Below are 23,204 nucleotides of genomic sequence, written 5' to 3'. Positions count from 1 at the left end.
ACCCCCTGCAGTTTGCTTACCGAGCAAACAGGTCTGTGGATGATGTAGTCAATATGGGACTGCACTACATCTGGACAAACCAGAGACTTGTGCAAGGATCTTGTTTGTGGACTTCAGCTCCGCTTTCAACACCAATCTGTACATAAATCTACTGTTCCAGATTCATACACATTATTTATTGTTAAGTTTTACTATTTTAAATGTTTTTTTTTCTGTTCTCATGTCAGATGTGTACGTATGTACTGTATGTATGTATGTATGCATGTATGTACCAGGAGCACTTAAAAAAAATAAAAATAAAAATTCCTTGTGTTTGCGCGCACTTGGCGAATAAAGCTGATTCTGATATATATATATATATATACATATATACAGTGTGTGTGTGTATATATATATATATATGGCGATAATACCGCATACCGGAAATTCCTTCACCGCGACAGTCCTATAGGTCACGAAGTAACACATTCGCATAATGTCTGCCCACGTTCTACGTCGCCAACTTGCCCGCCCACAAACAGTAAAATTTCAGTGTGGTTAACATCATGTCGAGAAGACGCTGTATCCTACGCTGTGAGAGTAGATTTGTTTATCACATCTTATAATTACCACAAACTGGTTAACACTTCACACTTACCACTGAGAAACGTCCTGCTCCAGTCGTGCTTGCGAATCAATCTCTTGTCGATCAGGTAAGGTTCAATCGATACCATCTTTTCTATGTATTGACAAGTCTCCAGGGCTGTCATTCTGTCATGGCAATGGGCATTTAATTTCCGACACGCGCTGTACGCCATAGACCAATCCAGAGCCAATCTCTACAGCTCTGGACCAATCACAAAGGACTGCGCTATCGGACTAATCACAGCAGTGAGGGCTCACGGATGATGCCTTTGACAATATCAACACGATGATTATTAGGGCCCAACCCACTAGGGGCTAAGGGCCCTATTGTTATTTTAAGGATTATTATTAGGGCCCGAGCACCGATGGTGCGAGAATTGGCAAAAATTTACATCTTATATGGGTTTCAGAATTGGCCTTGGCAAAATGGCTCCATAGCGCCACCTATAAAATTTCAACGAAGTGCCCCTCAAGCTGCGTTTCACGTACAGGTATGAAATTCGGTAGACACATGTAACACACCAATAACTATAAAAAAATTCTCTACAGTAGGTGGACAACCAGATTGTGCTTTTTACCGCCACGGGCGCTGCCGCGTCTACAAAATGCTTTTGCAGCTTTTGACCGCTGAGTGGCGCTTTAACCAGAAGTTATCAAGTAAATGCTGCTTCAAAGTGCATTTTCACAAATAGCCGTCAGCTTTGCCTCACCGATGTGTTACGTTTGACGGCTGCAGTCGGTGGAAAATGAAATAAAAAAAACTGTAGTTAAAATATTTAATATTCACAGATGCCAAATTTAGTACTTATGAAGTTATGTGCGTTTCTCATTTAGAACAAATTCAAGCAAGATAAATGTCAATGAGCCTGTGCTTGCATTTACGCTAAGCTAAGTATTACCATATTTTAGATTTGAAACATTTAACAGGTGTGCAGCATTATTTATATAATATGAATCATGTGTTATATTACCTTAAAGAAATGGTTGTTTACTTTGCATTGGAGCATTAAAAGTTGTAGCCTAGGCTACATACATTAATTATTATGCTAAATGTTAATATTCTCACATTACTTAATATTTGTCACAAATACATTATTAATTTATATTTTAAAATTTCTTTAATAAAACAGCATACATTTTTGTCATGCACATAGGCCTACGTTGTTATTCGTTACCTGTCCTTTATTTTGACGGAGAACTAGGTGGGAAAGAAATATCTGTTCACTAATTAAGAAATTGTTGCGTATTTAATGAATTCTTTTATTTTAGTCAAATGTGAGGCACTGTATAATTTCGCTTCCAATGCCTAACTAAAACAAGAAACGAATAAATTAAACCTGGCCACGATTTACTCTATACTGCTGTGATCTGTTTCAGACTTTCCGTATCATAACGTTTTAGAAATGAATTCATTCTAATAACATTTTAGAAATTGCATTCTCAAGGAGAACATCGCAGAGATTTACCCCAAGTCTGCATTTGCTGTGCGGGTCAGAAAGGCACAGGCGGACTGAAGGACAAATCATCAGAACTATTTTAAATGTCATATAATGTTCATTGTCAATATTATCTTATTTAAACCTTTTATGTGTTTCACATAACTTAATTGTGTCGCTATCTGCGCTGCATTCATGCAGTGCAAGATTTGGTTGTTCTGCGCGCATGCTGCTGTGTGCGACGCTCAATAGATGTGCTGTGAGGTTTCATCATTTATTCTTATTTGTCTACATATTTTCTCTTCATTACAAATCTTGTTTGGTTTTATTTTGTATCATTGCATGTACAAAATAATTTACTTTGTTATGCATATGCAAAATGTGAAACTGCAATCTTATTCGCAGTCTAGCATTTTATAGGCAAATTATTTGTACAATAATATTTAACATAACCTGATTTGTATCTTTATTATTTAATGCATAAGCGATTTATTAAAACAAGTTTATGACTGCGACATCCATTTAATCTTGATCAAGAACACTAATGATCAACAAATTGGAGCGGCATTGCCCGTTACATCATTTTAAAATGTCTAATAACCTTCAATTTACAGGTTATAAATGCATCTGTCTGATGTAGACTTGTGAAGATTTATTTTAATGCAGATACCATACTGCAGTGTTAACCTAAAATAAATGTGCTCTATTACTATTCATATTCAAGTGTTTGTTAAGGAGGCGCCTGCGAGATCACTTGATATTTTTCCTGATAATGAAATAACTTAAAATTGGGGTACCTCACATACATGAGAAATATACAGAAAGCTTACAATTTCGAAGTCTACTTTTAAACGAACCAATTCAAAACAAAAGCAAATACTCCCTGATTATGTAATCTGTATGAAGATTGCATTTCCCTCTAAAGGTGCGTCCAGATGAGAGTCAGCACCGTGAATTTCATCTTGCAGCCGACAAGAAAACATTAGTTTATTAATAAATAATTAAAATGTCTCCTTTTTTCATAATTATTAGGCTACTTCTGCCTGTGCTTTGTGGCAAACTTAATGCGTGTGCTTGAGCGCGGAATAGGCTAGCCTATATTAAGGCTCATTATGAATTAGTAGACTATGTTAATTTAATATAAACGTGTGATTAGTTGAATAATGACTTAAATGAACGACTACTAGTGACTAGAAAAATCTTATGTGGGGGCAGCCCTATTAAATACCCTCTAGACATCTCTGATAAAGTTTGTGAAGCATTTTATAAGCGTTTGCATAAATTCTGCTTTCAGAACGTCCATAACAGAGAGATGTCACATCCTTAACATAGATTTTTCCCTCTAAAACACAAAAAATGAAAATTGAAATAAAATTGATATTTTATGTTTTGTGAATGGTCAACCCTTCTCCATTGTGCAGATATTGTTGCTTCTGGTTTGCACATTGTAAATCACAGAAAGTCTATACAGATATGTTGTCTCCCAAAAACTGGTGTCTTTTGCCACGTCCGTAATGCATGTGTATTTCCCAAATATAAAATATAAAACACATTTATAGATGGATACTTTGATGTCTTGATTCTATTTTCAGGGATTTAGAAAAATATAAAGAGATGGTTCAATATATTGGTAATGAATACATTCTGTGAGAATTTATATTTCAGGTCTTGACGGCGAATGTCATTATGTAATGCTGGAATTGCCCAATAATGAAACTAAAAATGATTAGGCCTACATGAAGTCTAGGGACAGTTTCTTATTACTGCAATATATTTTTACATTTGTATTGCCGAAACGACTGCAGCGTTGTCGTATACAATTAAAACAGTGCACAATTGAAAATAGTACGAAGCAGCATATAAATTAAGAACAAAAGTTTCTGTCTTTCGGCCAGTTTCACTGCCTCTCTTGCAGAGGTGCCGCTTCTCTCCTGATAAAAAAAACAAAACAAGCAAGACTGCATATTATATTGTATATAATACTCTGTATGCCGTTGCAAAAATGGCAAAAGCCAAAGCAAATGAGGCATTTATCCTAAAACAGACACTTTGCCTAAACCTGCTCTGCAAGTTTGAAACGCTCATCAGACACTCTTCATATGAACGAGCAAGCGATTCACACCTTTATATCAACCCCCATGATGAAGCTATTCAGAACTACCCCCAAAGCCCAACCTCTTCATTCCCCCAAAGCCCGCGCTCTTCATTCATCTCACTTCGCAATAATAAAAATAGACTCTGTATGCCGTTGCAAAAATTGCAAAAGCCAAAGCAAATGAGGCATTTATCCTAAAACAGACACTTTGCCTAAACCTGCTCTGCAAGTTTGAAACGCTCATCAGACACTCTCCATATGAACGAGCAAGCGATTCACACCTTTATATCAACCCCCACGATGAAGCTATTCAGAACTACCGCCAAAGCCCAACCCCCTCCAGCTGTACTGAACTCAGTCACACTACTGGTTGCTCAGTGTAAATGGACATTCTGCAAACTGCAGAATACACACATCTATATTAATAATTTTATATATTATTTTAGTATTTAAAAAAACACCACAATCCGGGATTTGAATCTGTGGGATCTGTGATGCTGAAATCACTGACTAACCTTCTACCACTGGACTATGGATTAACTTGATAAACCAACTTCCCTTTTCCATTGCGCTTTTGCGCACACAAGAGAGACGCGCTCTTCATTCATCTCACTTCGCAATAATAAAAATAAACAGTGAAACTATAAGAAATATAACTTTGCAATTAAAAACAAAAATGAACTATGCAACAGCAGCTGTGTAATTAGGAAGTGAGAGAGAGAAAAAAGACACCGAGGATATGGTAAGCTGTCGGCCAGTGGCCGGCTATAGGGCCTAGATTTTAGGCCCGTGCAGGGCTCTGCCTGATTTCTGCGTTTGGAAACGGATGTTGTGAATCAGGGGTTGTTTTCTAATTAAAATACAAAATTGTTAAGTTGTATTGTTGTATTAAATTAAAAAAAAATGGTTTAATTATTATTTAAACACGTTTTAATTAATATAAAGGAACAATAATAATAAGTATATGTGTGACCTGCTGAAATACACCAGCGAATTATTAAATGTAAGTTTCAAGCCTTTCATTTGTGACATTAATGTGAATATAGTGCCAAAATAGTGTTAGAACTAGGCCTAGCCTATAACATTCAACATTAAGCCACCTTTTCAATCGTTTTATTTTTTTATGGCATAATGCACACCTCCTTAAAAGTAATCTAAACATTCCAAGTTAATATCCTACTTTTTGAAGGATTTCTAGGTGTTTTTCATGTTGCCGTTTTAGCCTATTAATCTTGATTTCACACAACTTATTTTGTTCAAGGTTTTTATTTATTTATTTTTATGGTATGGGTCAGAGTAAATTGCGACGCGAATAGAGTCTCATGAACGTGCAGCCTTGTACAGAGGACCAACGGCCAAGGTCAGGATTTTTCGTTCAAATGAAAACCCCTTAATACAGCATAAGGAAATTGTGTAATTATAATGGTTTTCATAATGACTGTTTAATAATCATAACATGCAGTAAGAGCCTTTGTGTAAAAATAGTTTTTTTTTTCAAAACGCTTAAGACGTTTTGAAATTAACCCTCACTGTAAATTTTCTAATGATTTTTAAGGATGTTATAATGTTATATTATAATATTGTTTTATTTCGTTATTTGATCTCAGTTTACAAAACAAAATATCATAATTTCAGTCAGTTTGCAAACTTTCCCTTTGCGCCACCTGGCGGTAGTTTCATGAACAACTTTAACACGCGACTGACTTGCAGTTAACGCGGTGGCGGTAATAGGCATTTTGGTTGTCCACCTACTGTAGGTACAAAATCCAAAACCCAACAGGAAGTCAGTCATTTTGAATTTCCTCTAAAAACTTTTTTTTGCAGTTTTTGCCATTTTCAGGCCTCTTACTTTAACAAATTCTAGGCCCGTGCAGGGCTCTGCCTGATTTCTGCGTTTGGAAACGGATGTTGTGAATCAGGGGTTGTTTTCTAATTAAAATACAAAATTGTTAAGTTGTATTGTTGTATTAAATTAAAAAAAAATGGTTTAATTATTATTTAAACACGTTTTAATTAATATAAAGGAACAATAATAATAAGTATATGTGTGACCTGCTGAAATACACCAGCGAATTATTAAATGTAAGTTTCAAGCCTTTCATTTGTGACATTAATGTGAATATAGTGCCAAAATAGTGTTAGAACTAGGCCTAGCCTATAACATTCAACATTAAGCCACCTTTTCAATCGTTTTATTTTTTTATGGCATAATGCACACCTCCTTAAAAGTAATCTAAACATTCCAAGTTAATATCCTACTTTTTGAAGGATTTCTAGGTGTTTTTCATGTTGCCGTTTTAGCCTATTAATCTTGATTTCACACAACTTATTTTGTTCAAGGTTTTTATTTATTTATTTTTATGGTATGGGTCAGAGTAAATTGCGATGCGAATACAGTCTCATGAACGTGCAGCCTTGTACAGAGGACCAACGGCCAAGGTCAGGATTTTTCGTTCAAATGAAAACCCCTTAATACAGCATAAGGAAATTGTGTAATTATAATGGTTTTCATAATGACTGTTTAATAATCATAACATGCAGTAAGAGCCTTTGTGTAAAAAGTTTTTTTTTTTCAAAACGCCTAAGACGTTTTGAAATTAACCCTCACTGTAAATTTTCTAATGATTTTTAAGGATGTTATAATGTTATATTATAATATTGTTTTATTTCGTTATTTGATCTCAGTTTACAAAACAAAATATCATAATTTCAGTCAGTTTGCAAACTTTCCCTTTGCGCCACCTGGCGGTAGTTTCATGAACAACTTTAACACGCGACTGACTTGCAGTTAACGCGGTGGCGGTAATAGGCATTTTGGTTGTCCACCTACTGTAGGTACAAAATCCAAAACCCAACAGGAAGTCAGTCATTTTGAATTTCCTCTAAAAACTTTTTTTTTGCAGTTTTTGCCATTTTCAGGCCTCTTACTTTAACAAATTCTACAGTTTTAATCGGATCATCTTCACATTTAGTGAGTGAGTGTAATCATAAGGCCTTTGCGACGATAAATTGTGAAGATCTAGAGTTCTTGTCAAAGTTTTGTCCCTGGAAGTCTGAAAAATGTTGATGTTTCGTCATGAAACAGATTAAAAAAGGTTATAAAAAATGTCAATAATTATCGATACCGAAAGATATGAAACATTATATTGTTGATACATTTTTTTTAGATATATAGCCCAGCCCTAATAGCAACACTAATTTGCTAAAGCATGCTATTAATGTAACTAACTCAAACATATTATATTCAATCGGCACCAAACTTCAAGTTTGATAAAAGTCCTGGCATGAAGACATCTACATGCCAATATTCACTAATAGTCATAACGCCACCAGCTGGCAGCAGGAAATTTGGCACATATAAATGACTTTGACATATTCCTCCTATATTTACCACTTTAAATTCATATTGCCCAACGTTCGCTGTTTTCCTAAGGCCACCGGGTGGAGGTGGCTCTGGGTGCGAGGGTCCTTTCAACGCTGCTTGCTGCTTTAATTATTATCATTATTATTATTATCCAAAATGAATAGCATTTTTGAGGGCCTAAACATGCTCGAAAAGTCATGAAACTTTGCACACACCCCAGAAGTAGAGAAAATTTACGTCAACATTATCTATTAAGGTATATATTGAAAATATGAATGCCGGGATGAATGCTCAGCATTACCCATTGATGTTTGGTCTTCACATTTTCATCCAGTTCATCTGGACTTAGTTTGGAATGTGAATAATGCATAGGAAAAACCTTAAAGACATTGTTCTAAATGTGGACATTAAGCTATGCAAATAGATCTCATGTCAGAAAGGCCATACTATGGCCACCTCTGACAGCATCAGCCAATCAAAACGCTGGATCTAATAGGCGCCAACTTGCAAATCCCACCTTCTCAAGGAAAGATTAAAAGATTATCTTCAAGACAAAATAGTGTGCTAAGATGTTGTTGCTAAGTTAAGCTTCTATGTAGTGTGTTCAACCTTTTGATAAATTTCGTTGTGCTAAGCTGCTAAGCTAAGTTGTTCCAAGGAGAAACAAGAAAGTTCTGCAAGAAGCAAGTTTGCGGAGTTTGGAAACTGCCACAGCAACAACGACCACAAGCTTAGTGTCCCCCATCTTCTCCAATGACTTCAGAATCTTCTCTTCAGCGATCCTCTGCTTGCCAGTTCCAAGCTGCCAGGATCTTCTCCAACAACTTCAGAATCTTCTCTTCAGCGATCCTCCTTTTGCGAGTTCCAAACTGCCAGGATCTTCTACAATAACTTTAGAACGTCAGTGTCAGCGATCCTCCCTCCTGCGCGTTCCAGGTAGCCCGGATCTTCTGTAAAGACTTCAGAACCTTGAACTTCAAGGCTCCTGCTTGCATGTCCTCTGTTTGGACTAAGGATCTTCTCGGGGCTCAGGGGTTCATCGTTCACAAGTGCTTTGTGTTCAAGACTGAAATGGATCCAACCCAATCCTTCCCACTGCAACATGGCCCAGGCCAACAAGTGGAAGACGTTGCCGCCCAGACACGGAACGTAAATATCACCCTTTTCAAACCTCTTTCCAGAGACCGTTGGCATTAGTGTTTTTTTCTCTGTTTATGATTATCTAATTTTCATTATATTCTATTAGAGATGCACCTATTGCAATTTTTTTTGGCCGATTCCAATTTCCTTAAAAGCATATTCCCCCTGTTCGCTGTTGTCCTAAAACTTAAAAACGTTCAGGCCTGGCACAGCCTTTAAAAAGACGACATTTGAGGGGCTCTGTAGCGCACAACGTTTGCTGTACAGTTACCAAAATTCATACACATATAGATCTCATCAGGCGAAACAACATTTGTGCTGACAGTCTGTGCTGACAGTCCGTGCTGTACACCCAACAGAAAGTCCGCTATTTGAGGTTTTGTGAAAAACACATGCGCTGGAATTTGCAATACTCCTCTCTTAGGATTTTCAACCGATTTCCACCAAATTGGGTCATCATGATCTCATGACACAGGGGATGCAAAATTGCCAAGGGATTTTTGATTTCTCAAACGGTTTGACCATGGTGAGGTGACACATTTATGGAATGAGAAACACGACATGTCTAATAACTTTTGCATACATTGTCTGATTTTTATCAAACTTCAGTGGTTTGTTCACTGTATGAAGACTGATCACATAGATGTGACTATTATGACTGAAGGTTATAGCGCCACCAACTGGCAGCAGGAAGTTCAAAATGCTGAAATCAGCCTCTTATTTTTACTTGATTTTCTTCAATCTTCATCAGAATAATGTCAAAGCATACTGTTGCCATGGCAACGCTTCAAACTTTAACATTCTTTTCTTGTGTTTCTGAAGCACTTACCATGCTTAGAATTTCATGAAATTCTAGAATTTTTGGCAAAAAATATGTCTGTAAATTAATGCATACTTCTCGGAAGGCGATCATACAATTCACACCAAACTTTGCCTACATCAGTGGTCGCCAAACCCGTCGAGCGCAATCGACTGGTAGATCTTTATCTCTGTCCCAGTAGATCCCAAAAATAACAGTAAAATAAGTACAAAAATGCATTACATTTCTCCATTCTTTGTACTGTATTTTTTGTACTTATTTTTCTGATATTGTCAGGAGCAACTGGGACAGTGAGAAAGAAAAATACCTCACGCACAGGAAGTTAAGGCCAGAGACGCTGAAGACAAGAGCAAAGAGGAGAAGATACTGTAGCAGGCAGAGAACAAGTTCACTGTTCACGATGGTTAAAATATATGAAGAAAATATAAATATTGAATTTGGGGTGTGGGGTTATATTTATATATCACTGAAAGGAACTGTCTTGAGAAAAGTTTCGATGGCAATAATGACATTTTCTTCTCTTATTTCCGTATAAAGTGCAGCTCTGCTTTGTTTACAGTGGTAACCAAGGAAACGCTATATTGCGGTGTAAAAATCAGCAACCAGTATCAGAATCAACCAATTTCCTAATTAAATAAAACAATCTGATTCTGAATCGGCCATGATCGGTGCATCACCGATTAAAATACTAAATCAAAGGCCTTAAATTGGAAGTACAATCTGGGATGTCTTTTCCTATTAATTCTTCAATAGGTAGATCTTGTCTTTCATAAAGGCTGAGGTAAGGGATATTGGGCTTAAAAAGTTTGGTGACCATTGGTCTACATGATGCCAAGATACTGAAGCATGCACTGTACTGTCAATATAGTTTTATATAATTATTTCACAAACGCTTATAAATCATTAAAATATTTTTCTTAAAACATCAATCAATTATTTTTAAAATTGGCTCTTTTGTTAACATCAGTTAATGCATTAACTAACATGAACTAACAAAGAACAATATATTTGTACAGTATTTATTAATGTTAATGTTTGTTAATAAAAAGGTTAATGTTCATGTTAGTTCACAGTAAACAGATACAACTTTACATTTTAATTAATGATATGTAATTAAATTTTGATGTTAAGATTAATAAAATATATAAATATAAATATTGTTCATGTTAAGTACAATAGTTATTGTTAACAAATAAAACCTTATTGTAATCTGTTACCAAAGTTACAGATTATATACATATAAAGTATTGGCCCGAATATAAGACGACCCTGATTAGAAGACGACCCCCCTTTTTCCAGATGTACCTTTTGGAAAAAGGCTTTTTAAAAACCAAATCTTGTTTTTTCTCAGTAAAACACATTTTGTCTTCAATTATTTTCATATTGCATATTTTTCCTATTTTTATTTTTGTTTTGAAAGTATGGTAAAAACTGTTAAAATGTACCAGCAATCACATTTAATAAAAATATACACTTTTTGATATACCATAAAAAAAAAAAACATGAATTAGGACATTTAGGCTATCCATCTAATAGTAGCCTACCAAAATCTTATTAACAGTAGAAGTTAAATCTTACTGTAGTCTTCAAATCTGGGTACTGTCTTACATTTTAAAATCACAAAGGGAGTTTCCCATCAGGCTAACGTGACAGTCATGACTCATGCAGCTGTCAGGTTTTCTGCTTCTTTTGTTTTTACTCGCGATCTTTACAACATGCATTACATTACGTATTTCATGGCACACTCGTTTTATGCGTATTTGGCGCCACTTATTGTTGTGGATGTATTATTGACATGTCAAAGTCTAGACCCTGAATATAAGACCACCAGGGTGGCAGTTGCACTGATGGCTTGGGCCCGTGATCGTTGCTTGCAGCTATATTTATTATTACATTTACATTTAGTAATTTAGCAGATGCTTTTATCCAAAGCAACTTATAAATGAGGACAACAGAAGCAAGCAAAACCAACAAAAGAGCAATAATATGTATGGGCTGTGATAAGTGTTGGTTAGTCTAACGCAGTACATGTAGCAAGGTTTTTTTCTAATAAATAAAAAGAAAACAAGTAGATAGAATAGACAAAGAATAGGAAAGGCTAGTGGTAGAGGGTCAATTTTTTTTTAAATAAATGAAAAAGAAAACAAGTTGAAATAATAGAAATGGAATAGAGAGTGCTAGTGTTAGAGGGTCAAGTGCAGATGGAAGAGATCTATTTCTTGAAGATGTCTAAGGTCTAAGTTGCTCAGATCGAGTTGGGCAGGTCATTCCACCAGGAGGGAACCGTTAAGGTAAAAGTCTGTGAAAGTGATTTTGTGCCTCATTGAGATGGCACTATAATGTGCCGTTCACTTGCAGAATGCATTAGTAGTAGAGCCTGACCGATAAATCCTTTTGTAGTGATCGACCGATATTGATTTTTTTTATAACCGATACCAATTATTTGCATGTTTTATGTGCCCGATAACCGATATGCAGAACCGTTATATATTTACTGTTATAACGTAAAGAAATTACTGAGTGAATTAAGAACATACTTCACTTTGGTTTTTCCTCTTTTCAATCATCTTTTTTTTTTTTAAGTGTTAAAAATTAGCAGTCTTAACAGAGAGAGAATTCAATTCAGCGCTTTTATTTCCAACATAAGCTCATTCATGGCTGCATATTATTTAATCCAGGCAAAGTTACGTCTTTATTGGGACAGGACTATTTTACATGACTCCGTGAGTTGGTCTCTATTTCTTCTATTCCTCTATTAAACTACATATCAGGCATTTATGTAATGCATGTAATTTGTGCATAAATGACTGTTATGTTAAATAAAGCTTACTAACTACAGCAAATCAAGTACCTGCACCATGCCTTTGTTGTTGTTGTCTCGTCTCATTGCGCTGCAATTGTGATCCTGTGCGCAATTTTCAAAACAACCACAAGATGGGGGCGTTTATCGGTGAATCCGATATTACAAAACCGATATCCAATTATGATAAAATGCTTAAATATCGGGGGAAAATATTGGTAAATCGATATATCGGTTGATCTCCATCCTTTTGCCGATATTATCGGCCAATATGAGCCTGTCGCAGATATATTGGTATCGGCCGATATGATTTTTTTTTTACAGAACATATAACGCAGATTAAATGCTTCTAAATGGTGTTATTACTTAGTTTGTCCAGCAGAGCGCACTCCATTGTTTGCTACTGGCGACTCAGGTCAGGGTAGTGATGCGCGGATGAGCTGAAATTTCACCCGAGTCCGGTACTTCAAATAAATTATTCGCCCACCACCCACCTCACCTATATTTAATCGTCACATTACAATAATTCTAATTCTTAGAAATTCTCGCTTGCCCTACACAGTTACCTTGTTTATTTTCTTAATTCAAGTTATAAATATTTTGTTCTATTTGTGTTTAAGTTATTTATAATAAGTTAAGTTTACTGTTAAGTGCACTGATGTCAGACTCATTTTGAATAATAAAGTTTATTAAATTGTTAAATACCCTGCTTCCATTACATAGGCCTATTTGTCACATATATCGGTCGGGCTCTAATTATTAGTAGTTGTAGTATCAGGGTATTGTTATTATCTAATTAATATTAGGGCTTATTTGTTCCATTATATTTCCTTTTACACGTTTTTTACAGTGTTGTGCATTTTAACCAATCACACATGATTCTGCTGAGTTTATGAATGCAGTGGCCAATCAGAGGCTTTCAGATGAGTCTTGTTGTTCAGTGCGCATGCTCTCTGACTGAATTCTGCTCTCTTGCAAATTCTCTCATCATAAAAAACAAAGTGCAGATGTACATGCAATGTAATTATAAGAGATTTATTCATCAAACACTGTAGATACACTATATGGACATAAGTATTGGGACACCCCATTCTAATTAACAGGTTTGACTACTTTAGTAATTTCCATGAGTACAAATCTTAATGTTAAAGCATATAATGATATTCTTGGGAATTGTGCGCTTCTGATTTTATAGCAACAGTTTGGACAGGACCCTTTTCTGTTCTTTTTATTTATTTATTTATTTTTTATGAACAATATAAAAACCAGAATGCGAACATGAAAATAAATATCAATTCAACTTCCCCACCTACCCTAAATTAGGGTAAATTAATACCAAAATTCCAGCAAACAAGGTGTAAGAAAATTTTTTTATTAATTAATTAATAAAAATATAGTGTTAAGGCATTCATTCTAAGTTCTGATCGTTGTTTTGTGCAATATACTTGTAGATCCTCTCAGCAGCTATAGTCCAGATCTTTAATAATTTAAGACACTTTTATCCAAAGTGACTTACAATGCATTCAGGCTATACATTTTTTACCAGTATGTGTGTTCCCTGGGAATCGAACCCACAACCTTTTGCACTGCTAACGCAATGCTCTACCACTGAGCCACAGGAACACTTTAATGTAGAGATTTGGCCCAAATTCACCCGAGCCGTGGATATTTCCAGCATTATGTCCTGAAGTTGTACCAACCATTTGTACATATCCAGGCTATGTGGTGGAAGCTAGTGTTGCGCTAACAGTTTTTTTTTTTTTTCAAAACGTTAAGCCGGCACACCAAACAGTGTTTTGGAATTTAGAGAAATTCAACAGAGAATTGTCATTCAGTGATAATACAGAGGGGAATAGGATATTCAATATTTTTTGATAAGTACACACCTCAGTCCAAAATTTTTTAACCTTTTTACATTCACACATCATATGAAAAAAGGATCCAAGTTGTTGGATGACTCAGCCAAACGCACAAGCGCTCTTCAGTACTCTTCTTCATGAGCATTTGAGTGTGTGGATAAAAACTAGGCTTAAAATCTAAGCTCAGAATCGATTTCAGAGAGAATCGCTATGCAATCAGGAGATCTCCGAATCGATGCACGAAACGATTCTGCATCGATTTATCGTCACAGCCCTATTATTTATACAATTGCTCCATCTATAACACAGTCGGTGAAAGAGTTTCAGACTTTGTCACTGGAAGATGCTCTAGTGAGCTTAAAATTTGTTTTAAATTCACAGAAAACAAAGTTTATGGTTTATTTTATTTATAAGTTTATTTTCGTTAAACAAATTGAGCAAAAACTGTTCAACATTGACAATATTGTACTAAAATGTATATTAACTAGCCTACTCGTTTGATTTCTTGTATAATGTGCAAATATGTCAAATGTGCAGTTAAGCTATACATTTGTTGCAGTATACGTTTGCAGTATTATACAGTTAGCAAACGCAAACATTGTGATGCCACCTATACTGCTTAGAGCTGCGTTTAGATGAAATATGTGCTGCATGTTTTTCTCTCAATAGCAAAATTAACACACAACAAATATAACTGGTGAAAAAAAAACAGTTAAGAAAGCATCTGATCATAGTGACATGTTTGCACAAGCTCTGCAGTTTGGCACTCTAGTTAAGTCACGTCACATTTATTTATATAACACTTTATAATAGATTGCTTTAAAGCAAGCAGCTTTACAATTCTAAACCGTATCAGTGTTGCTAAGAATTACAGCTTCAATATTATAAAGTGGCTCTCTGTGTTCATGTTTTTACTAGCAGACATCTGACTTTGACGGACTGAACAGAGGAAAACAACTAGTGTGCAAATATGTCAAATGTGCAGTTAACCTATACATTTGTTGCAGTATACGTTTGCAGTATTATACAGTTAGCAAACGCAAACATTGTGATGCCACCTATACTGCTTAGAGCTGCGTTTAGATGAAATATGTGCTGCATGTTTTTCTCTCAATAGCAAAATTAACACACAACAAATATAACTGGTGAAAAAAAAACAGTTAAGAAAGCATCTGATCATAGTGACATGTTTGCACAAGCTCTGCAGTTTGGCACTCTAGTTAAGTCACGTCACATTTATTTATATAACACTTTATAATAGATTGCTTTAAAGCAAGCAGCTTTACAATTCTAAACCGTATCAGTGTTGCTAAGAATTACAGCTTCAATATTATAAAGTGGCTCTCTGTGTTCATGTTTTTACTAGCAGACGTCTGACTTTGACGGACTGAACAGAGGAAAACAACTAGAGATTTCCTTGTCAAAGAAGGAGGAGCTCTGGAGCACAGTGGCGCCTGCAGGTGTACGGCTGTACGCACAGTGCGTACCATGAGGAGCGCTCAGACTGATGGCTCTCTGTGTTCATGTTTTTACTAGCAGACATCTGACTTTGACGGACTGAACAGAGGAAAACAACTAGAGATTTCCTTGTCAAAGAAGGAGGAGCTCTGGAGCACAGTGGCGCCTGCAGGTGTACGGCTGTACGCACAGTGCGTACCATGAGCGCTCAGACTGACCTGAGATTTGCCCCGCAAACATTTCAGCAGTTATTATAGGCCTGTGTCTCCCGTATTTCTGTCGACTGAATCAGCCATGCCATTAATTATGAATTTATCAGTCTTTTGCATGCCAAAGTCAATTTTTACATATAAATATTATGCCAAATAGAAGCAGAAAATTGTGCTATACGCACTTTTATGAGATTGGGTTAGCCTACAACAATTAATTTGTAGGCTATTTTACAAACGGGAATACAACAAATTCATGACAATGTTTTACATTCAAGCTACGCGTAAAATTTATAGTAAAAATTTAATTTCAAAAAGTAATTTTAAAGCTGTTTTTAAAGCATTTGCTGCATGGATAAAAAATAGGCTAATAAATAATTCACATATTAGACAAAATTGCGTTGCAGCAAATCCTTTAAATTTTAAGGTATTCAGAACAGCGCAAAATAAAAATCAGAAAATATAAGCAGCTATACAATTATAGGACTAAGTTTTAGATATATGCCATTATAATTTGTTTAATTTGTTTAATTGTACAGAATTATAAAATAAAACACAAATTATAATCTGGCCTGTTTTAGGCTTTTCCTTATTTTTGTATTTTAGACATCATCAATTATGGTGGTGATAAAAAATGACTCGCCATCTCCTCATTGGATGTGCCTTTAGAGAGAAATGCACGGATCGCATAATGAAAGAGTTTCTATTTTCGATTTAAATAATTTCATTTTAAAGTAGTAATTTAAAGCTTTCTATATATTTTTATCATGTCTGTGAGGCAATTCGCTGAATTTAGGTTCATCTTTGTGAAGCGCTCCTGCTCAAGACGAGACGGCAGAAAGCGTTTGTTTTCTTCATTTTATAAAAGCACAACGTTTTGTTGCTATTGAGTACATACAAATAAAACTTGACCCTTTACAGTTTAGAATGATGTATTACTCTTACCTTTATGAGCAAAAATGACTGCGTATTTTAAGTTTTTTCCACTGTTAGAAAAAAATACAAGTGATCACGCTGGCGCCTTCATGTGCTGCAGAGCACACTTCAGCTTCCACTCTCTGCACAAACGATTGGTTATGCATGCGTCTAAAAACGCACATTTATCTAGGTTAAACATTTAAACTAACAATGGGATATGCTTGAACAGTTTTATATCTATAGATTTTATTTTAGGCAAGTTGTGATGATTTGAGAAGGCTAAATTGATCAAACATAGGCTTTGATCAATTCACTGTCTGCTGCTGGCCGCTTGGTCCTACTTAAAAAACCAAAACAAACAAAAAAACACATTTAATGAGCAAAAAATGCTCCAAATGTTTTTCTAAATTAACTTTATAAAAAAAACGAAAAGAAATGTAATCACTTTTCCATTACATACAAAACTGAACAATTTTAATAGCTGAAACAGTAGTATAAGCTTTACTTGGGAGGGAAAGGGAAAAAAGACTGGCTAGGGCCTATATTTGAGGCCCATGCAGGGCTCTAAACCACTTCATCCAACACTGTTTTGTTCTCAGTGCAGCAGAACTCTGCTCAGAAATTAAAAGAGGTTTGGAAGTCTACTAACCTAAGTTATTTTGTATTCCTTTTAACCATGTATAAGCTTGACTAAAGCAGCATATACAAAGTGTCACCTTTTTTGAAGGAGCCGAAAATTCACCTACATCTCATCCAGGCATGGCAGTGAGCATCTGAATTTCGTTGAACACTGTCTTGTCTCTAGGTTTACTGGAAGCTTTGTTTTGGCATTTAGGATCTTGGCAGAGTTGTTGCAGATTGTGCCATTAACCTGATTTGTGGATTGTGTTATGTTAATGCTGGGAGGTATACTGGTTTATCTGGTATACTCGTTTAAATTTCACATACAATTTGTATTTTTCAAATATGTACACACATACTGAAATGCGTGTGACTCTGGTGTTTTCAGCATCTTCCATGAATTATATGAGGGAATTCCACATGGACTTCATGTTTAGGCATGTGACCGTATCAAATTTTCATGTTGCGATAATTGCTAAAGCTTTTATCACGGTATTGAAATTTGGTTGTGAAACAGTGTTGTCATAATAAAGTATAACAGGTTTGATAACTTTTTTTCTTATATTAAAAACAACTGAACATTTAAATACAATAAAGCAATACACAAAAAATGTTTCAAACAGATTAAAGTGCAAAAGAATTACAAAGAATAATAGATAACACTTCACAATAAGGTCTCATTAGTTTGAGTTATTTCACTCAAAAAAATTTAAATTAGTCCATGTTTTACTCACCCTCAAGGCATCCTAGGTTTATATGACTTTCTTCTTTCAGATGAATCCAAACTGAGTTATATTTACATTTTTTCTTGCCTTCCAAGCATTTTTATGGCAGTGGGCAGGTTTTTTTGTTCAACAGTCCAAAAGTAGTCAAATAAAGCACATCCGTCCATATTAAAACATGCCTCATGTAGCTCCGGGGGGTGAATAAAGGCCTCCTGTAGCCTTTATAAGGCCTCCTCCCATAAGCTGTTCCGGCAGATGATGTAGGAGGTATGTGACGATATAAGCCAAGAGGAGACTGGTTTTCCTTTGGTAAAGTAAAGCAACTTTTATTCCTTTGCTCCTGTAAACAAACGTTGGTTTTTGCGAGACTCACACGTGCGTGCGCTATGCCTACATCTGGCGACATCCGCCGGAAAGGCAGCCTCTTGTGAATGTGCGTATGACCGTTAACGGAAGTTACACAGAACAGTTTATATCGCTTTAAATATGGATACTTTTTTTACAAAAATGCATTGATTCACTACATGAGGCCTTTAATCACCACCCGTGTGAGGCACTTTTTAATATGGATGGATGCGCTTTATTTCACAACTTTTGGACTGTTGAACAAAAACACTCGCCCATGCCATTATAAAGCTTGGAAGAGCAAGGACAGTTTTTAATATAACTCCAATTGGATTTGTCTGAAAGAAAGAAGTCATATACACCTAGGATGCCTTAAGGGTGAGTAAAACATGGGCTAATTTTCATTTTTGGGTGAGCTAACCCTTTAACCTTAGTTTAATGTATTAACATTAACAATGAGCAGTTACATTTGTTACAGAAGTTATTATTCTTTGTTAAAATTAGGGCTGGGCTATTTTTCAGATTTTATAGATTAATTCGAATTTAATGTTTTGCCACGATTACATTTTTTTAAAATTGAGGAATCGCGATTTTGAATAGAAATGTTACTAAACGTCAGAATTAGACACTTAGAGAATATGCCACTGATAACAGTAAAGAGAAAAGAACAATCCATCCGCATGTCGGCGCACGTGATGAACCTCTTACATGTGGCGCGCTCATATCGCGAAGCGCCATTCACACAGAATGTGCTTTTGTGTTGATAAATATGCGACGCGTGCAGAGGAATAGGAAAAACATGCAAGAAGATGGGAGTTGAACTTCTCTTAACTTGAGCGCCGCGTTTTTAAAATGCCATTTTAATGTATGAGACGCTGCAAGAGATGCGAGCGCAATAGTCAAACCATTTTATTTCCATTAAATATTTATTTACATGTTTACATAGAAAAAACTATGGAAAAGCAGCACAATCAAATAATTCCGGCAGATGATGTAGGAGGTATGTGACGATATAAGCCAAGAGGAGACTGGTTTTCCTTTGGTAAAGTAAGGCAACTTTTATTCCTTTGCTCCTGTAAACAAACGTTGGTTTTTGCGAGACTCACACGTGCGTGCGCTATGCCTACATCTGGCGACATCCGCCGGAAAGGCAGCCTCTTGTGAATGTGCGTATGACCGTTAACGGAAGTTACACAGAACAGTTTATATCGCTTTAAATATGGATACTTTTTTTACAAAAATGCATTGATTCACTACATGAGGCCTTTAATCACCACCCGTGTGAGGCACTTTTTAATATGGATGGATGCGCTTTATTTCACAACTTTTGGACTGTTGAACAAAAACACTCGCCCATGCCATTATAAAGCTTGGAAGAGCAAGGACAGTTTTTAATATAACTCCAATTGGATTTGTCTGAAAGAAAGAAGTCATATACACCTAGGATGCCTTAAGGGTGAGTAAAACATGGGCTAATTTTCATTTTTGGGTGAGCTAACCCTTTAACCTTAGTTTAATGTATTAACATTAACAATGAGCAGTTACATTTGTTACAGAAGTTATTATTCTTTGTTAAAATTAGGGCTGGGCTATTTTTCAGATTTTATAGATTAATTCGAATTTAATGTTTTGCCACGATTACATTTTTTTAAAATTGAGGAATCGCGATTTTGAATAGAAATGTTACTAAACGTCAGAATTAGACACTTAGAGAATATGCCACTGATAACAGTAAAGAGAAAAGAACAATCCATCCGCATGTCGGCGCACGTGATGAACCTCTTACATGTGGCGCGCTCATATCGCGAAGCGCCATTCACACAGAATGTGCTTTTGTGTTGATAAATATGCGACGCGTGCAGAGGAATAGGAAAAACATGCAAGAAGATGGGAGTTGAACTTCTCTTAACTTGAGCGCCGCGTTTTTAAAATGCCATTTTAATGTATGAGACGCTGCAAGAGATGCGAGCGCAATAGTCAAACCATTTTATTTCCATTAAATATTTATTTACATGTTTACATAGAAAAAACTATGGAAAAGCAGCACAATCAAATAAAAAACCTTTAAAGAACTACTACTGTATGTCTGATATTTCATGTTTGCATCATGGTGACAGGCTGAAAGCTGCTATTCATTGTTTTCACAGAACATTTATTATTAATAGTCTACTGGTGTTATACCGTCAGAAGTCAGAAAGAGCTTTATTACCAAGTATGTTTACACACACAAGGAATTTGACTTAGTGACAGGAGATTCCAGTGCAAAAGAAAGTATGGACAGTGCAAACTAGTGCAGCAGACATAGGAATTGCACAGTAGAGATGGAGTATAACACTAATATAAGAAAAACAGAAAATTAAATGATGCACTATATATAGAAGTAGAAACATAGAGAAATGTAAACGTTTAAACAAATGTACTGATACATTTACAAGTGTGCCGTTTACAAATGATTTTTGGATTCTATGTATAAAGTCAGTAATTTTGAATTTGAATTACATTGACTGTTAAAAAATGTTTTAAGCGTTTTCATTGTAGCCTATTATTTCTGAACATACACTGTTAAAAATAATGCTTCAAAAGGTTCTTCAAGCGATGCCATAGAAGAACCATTTTTGGTTCCACAAAGAACCATTCAGTCAAAGGTTCTTTAATCTATTCATGTCTGGAACTGCTCAGAGAGTTCACTTCATGAGTATTTAAGCATTTGAGTGTTTTACAACAGCCCATCACATTAAAAGTTTGTTTTAACTAGATGCTGCATTCATGAAGAACAGCAGTATGTTTGTTGTCAAGGCTGAGAGGACGCTAACAAAAAATACTGTGAGACAGATTTTTGGTCTCACTTCACAGTTCTGTGTTATATGGTGTTTTTAGGAATGCGCCGAAATTAAAATTCTGTGCCGAAACCTCAGATTCTGGATACATTCGGCTGAAAACCAAAACCGAAAATGCTTTGTAATAATTATTTATTATTTTATTAAATAATATAAAGTAATTTTGTAAGACTTTTTAATTTAACTAAATTTTAATGATACTGAATTTAAAAAGCACAAGCCAATAAAATAATCACAGTGTTAATTGAAAGTAACGCAATAAAATTGTACAGGAAATATATTAATATATTTTTTGACTAATTATCCAAATAATGAATAGTCCTATAAAGCTATTATTATCAGAGCATGTGAGCAGAGCATAGTGGAAATCAGTGAACGAGAGGGTAGCTTCATTTTACCTGCGTTGCCATGTTACAGCACAGTTGTGCTATTGCAAAAAACAACAAGAAGACATTTCCTACATAGACATTTCCTGTCGCATTATTTGAGTGCACTTTGCTTTTCTGGTGAGCATGACCGGTACATGAGCGGAACGTACATTCATACTGCGGAATATTAAATGTAGCATCACACCGCACAGTGATGAAGGTTAGAAGGAGAGTAAAACCTGCGCACTGAACACTGCCGGGCAGCGAGATGTGCCATATATTTATCTATTTTCGATCATTTTTGGTGGCCGAAATTTCAGTGCATCCCACTGCTGTGCATTTTCAGTGCACGCCCACTGCTATGATTGGCTTGTGTATGTTTGACAGTCATCCTTCACAAAATGGATGCTGTGATTTAGGTTAAAAACACATAAATACTCACATATCAAATGATATGTTTAACAGACAAAGCAATAGTGACCACATTAAAAAAAAACAGTTACACTTGTGTTTCGACATGATTGGGTCACAATATAGTCGGCACAGCATCGTCTTTTAGTTTCAATCTTTTTGAAAGTCCTGCATCGAATCGTGACTTGTTTGTAAACGAATCCGCAGTAAAATTAAGTGAACAAGGGATAGAGTTCTTACTGACACGGTCTGGATCTTCATTAAAAAAATAGTCTATTCACTCTTTCCTAACGTTGGGATCAGAAGGAAGGCAATGCAAACACTGATTTTTTTTACACTACTTGGCACTGCACATTTTCTTGTTGTCTTCAGAGCCATCTTTATCGTTTCTGTTTCTGCGTAGACCTGCACATCTCTCCACTACAGGCGTGAATCGATAGACAGGGCTAAACAGGCAGCATGTTGATCTTCTTCTGCAGAGAAGCACTACACTACACTACACGCTTACAATTTTACATCATAGATTATAACATTCCAAAAGCTGTCGTTTGGCAGACTGCCTTCAAAATAAACTGTTTTAGACTAATGACAAAGTTTTGAGTTCTGAAACTTACAGGATGTTTTTATAAGTACAATATGACCTCTTGTATGTGAAAATAAATTTTGGGTTCCCTTGACCCTATTTAAAGAATCACTATAATACATCAGGGGTCTGGTCTTCATACGTGGATTACTCAATTAGCTGGATTTCATTGTTGGCAATTTCACATAATCCAGGATTGTTAAATTCTTCTAAGCTTATCCTGGAGTCATAGCAACAGGTCCATAAGCTCAAACCTGCTTGGGAACAATTCAAGTTCAATTCAATTCAAGTTTATTTGTATAGCGCATTTCACGATACAAATCGTTGCAAAGCAACTTTACAGAAAATTAAGTTTCTACAATATATTTAGTAGTAGCGTATCAGTGGTGACTGTCAGTGTAACGAGTGGGGGCGGGGCCGAGAGCCGTGGGAACGGAACGAGGCCGGTGGAGTAATTGATAATGAGCGACACCTGCGCCACTCACCGGTCTCGAGTCCCACGGAGGAGCTCCGGAAGGATAAAAGGAGGAGTGACGACAGTGAAAGACGAGAGAGGACCAGGCCTGGACTTTATTTTGTGTTTTGTGTGCA

The 23,204-nt window shown here is 35.8% G+C and overlaps 1 protein-coding gene across 1 annotated transcript in view; it reads left to right on the top strand.

Annotated features, from left to right (window-relative positions):
* Window positions 1-22,462, top strand: part of LOC107548697 (uncharacterized) — a 39,842-nt gene extending 17,380 nt beyond the window's left edge. Inside the window, exon 6 of the mRNA XM_016229485.1 lies at window positions 22,434-22,462. Within this exon, the coding sequence (XP_016084971.1) occupies window positions 22,434-22,462 (29 nt within the window). The remainder of the gene's footprint in view (window positions 1-22,433) is intronic.
* The last annotated feature ends 742 nt before the right edge of the window (window positions 22,463-23,204 follow it).

This window comes from Sinocyclocheilus grahami, unplaced genomic scaffold (assembly GCF_001515645.1).
Source record: "Sinocyclocheilus grahami isolate Dianchi unplaced genomic scaffold, SAMN03320097.WGS_v1.1 scaffold353.1, whole genome shotgun sequence".
NCBI classification, from domain to species: Eukaryota; Metazoa; Chordata; class Actinopteri; order Cypriniformes; family Cyprinidae; genus Sinocyclocheilus; species Sinocyclocheilus grahami.
Note: the sequence above shows the minus strand (reverse complement) of the source record. Positions and strands in the feature narration are given on the sequence as shown.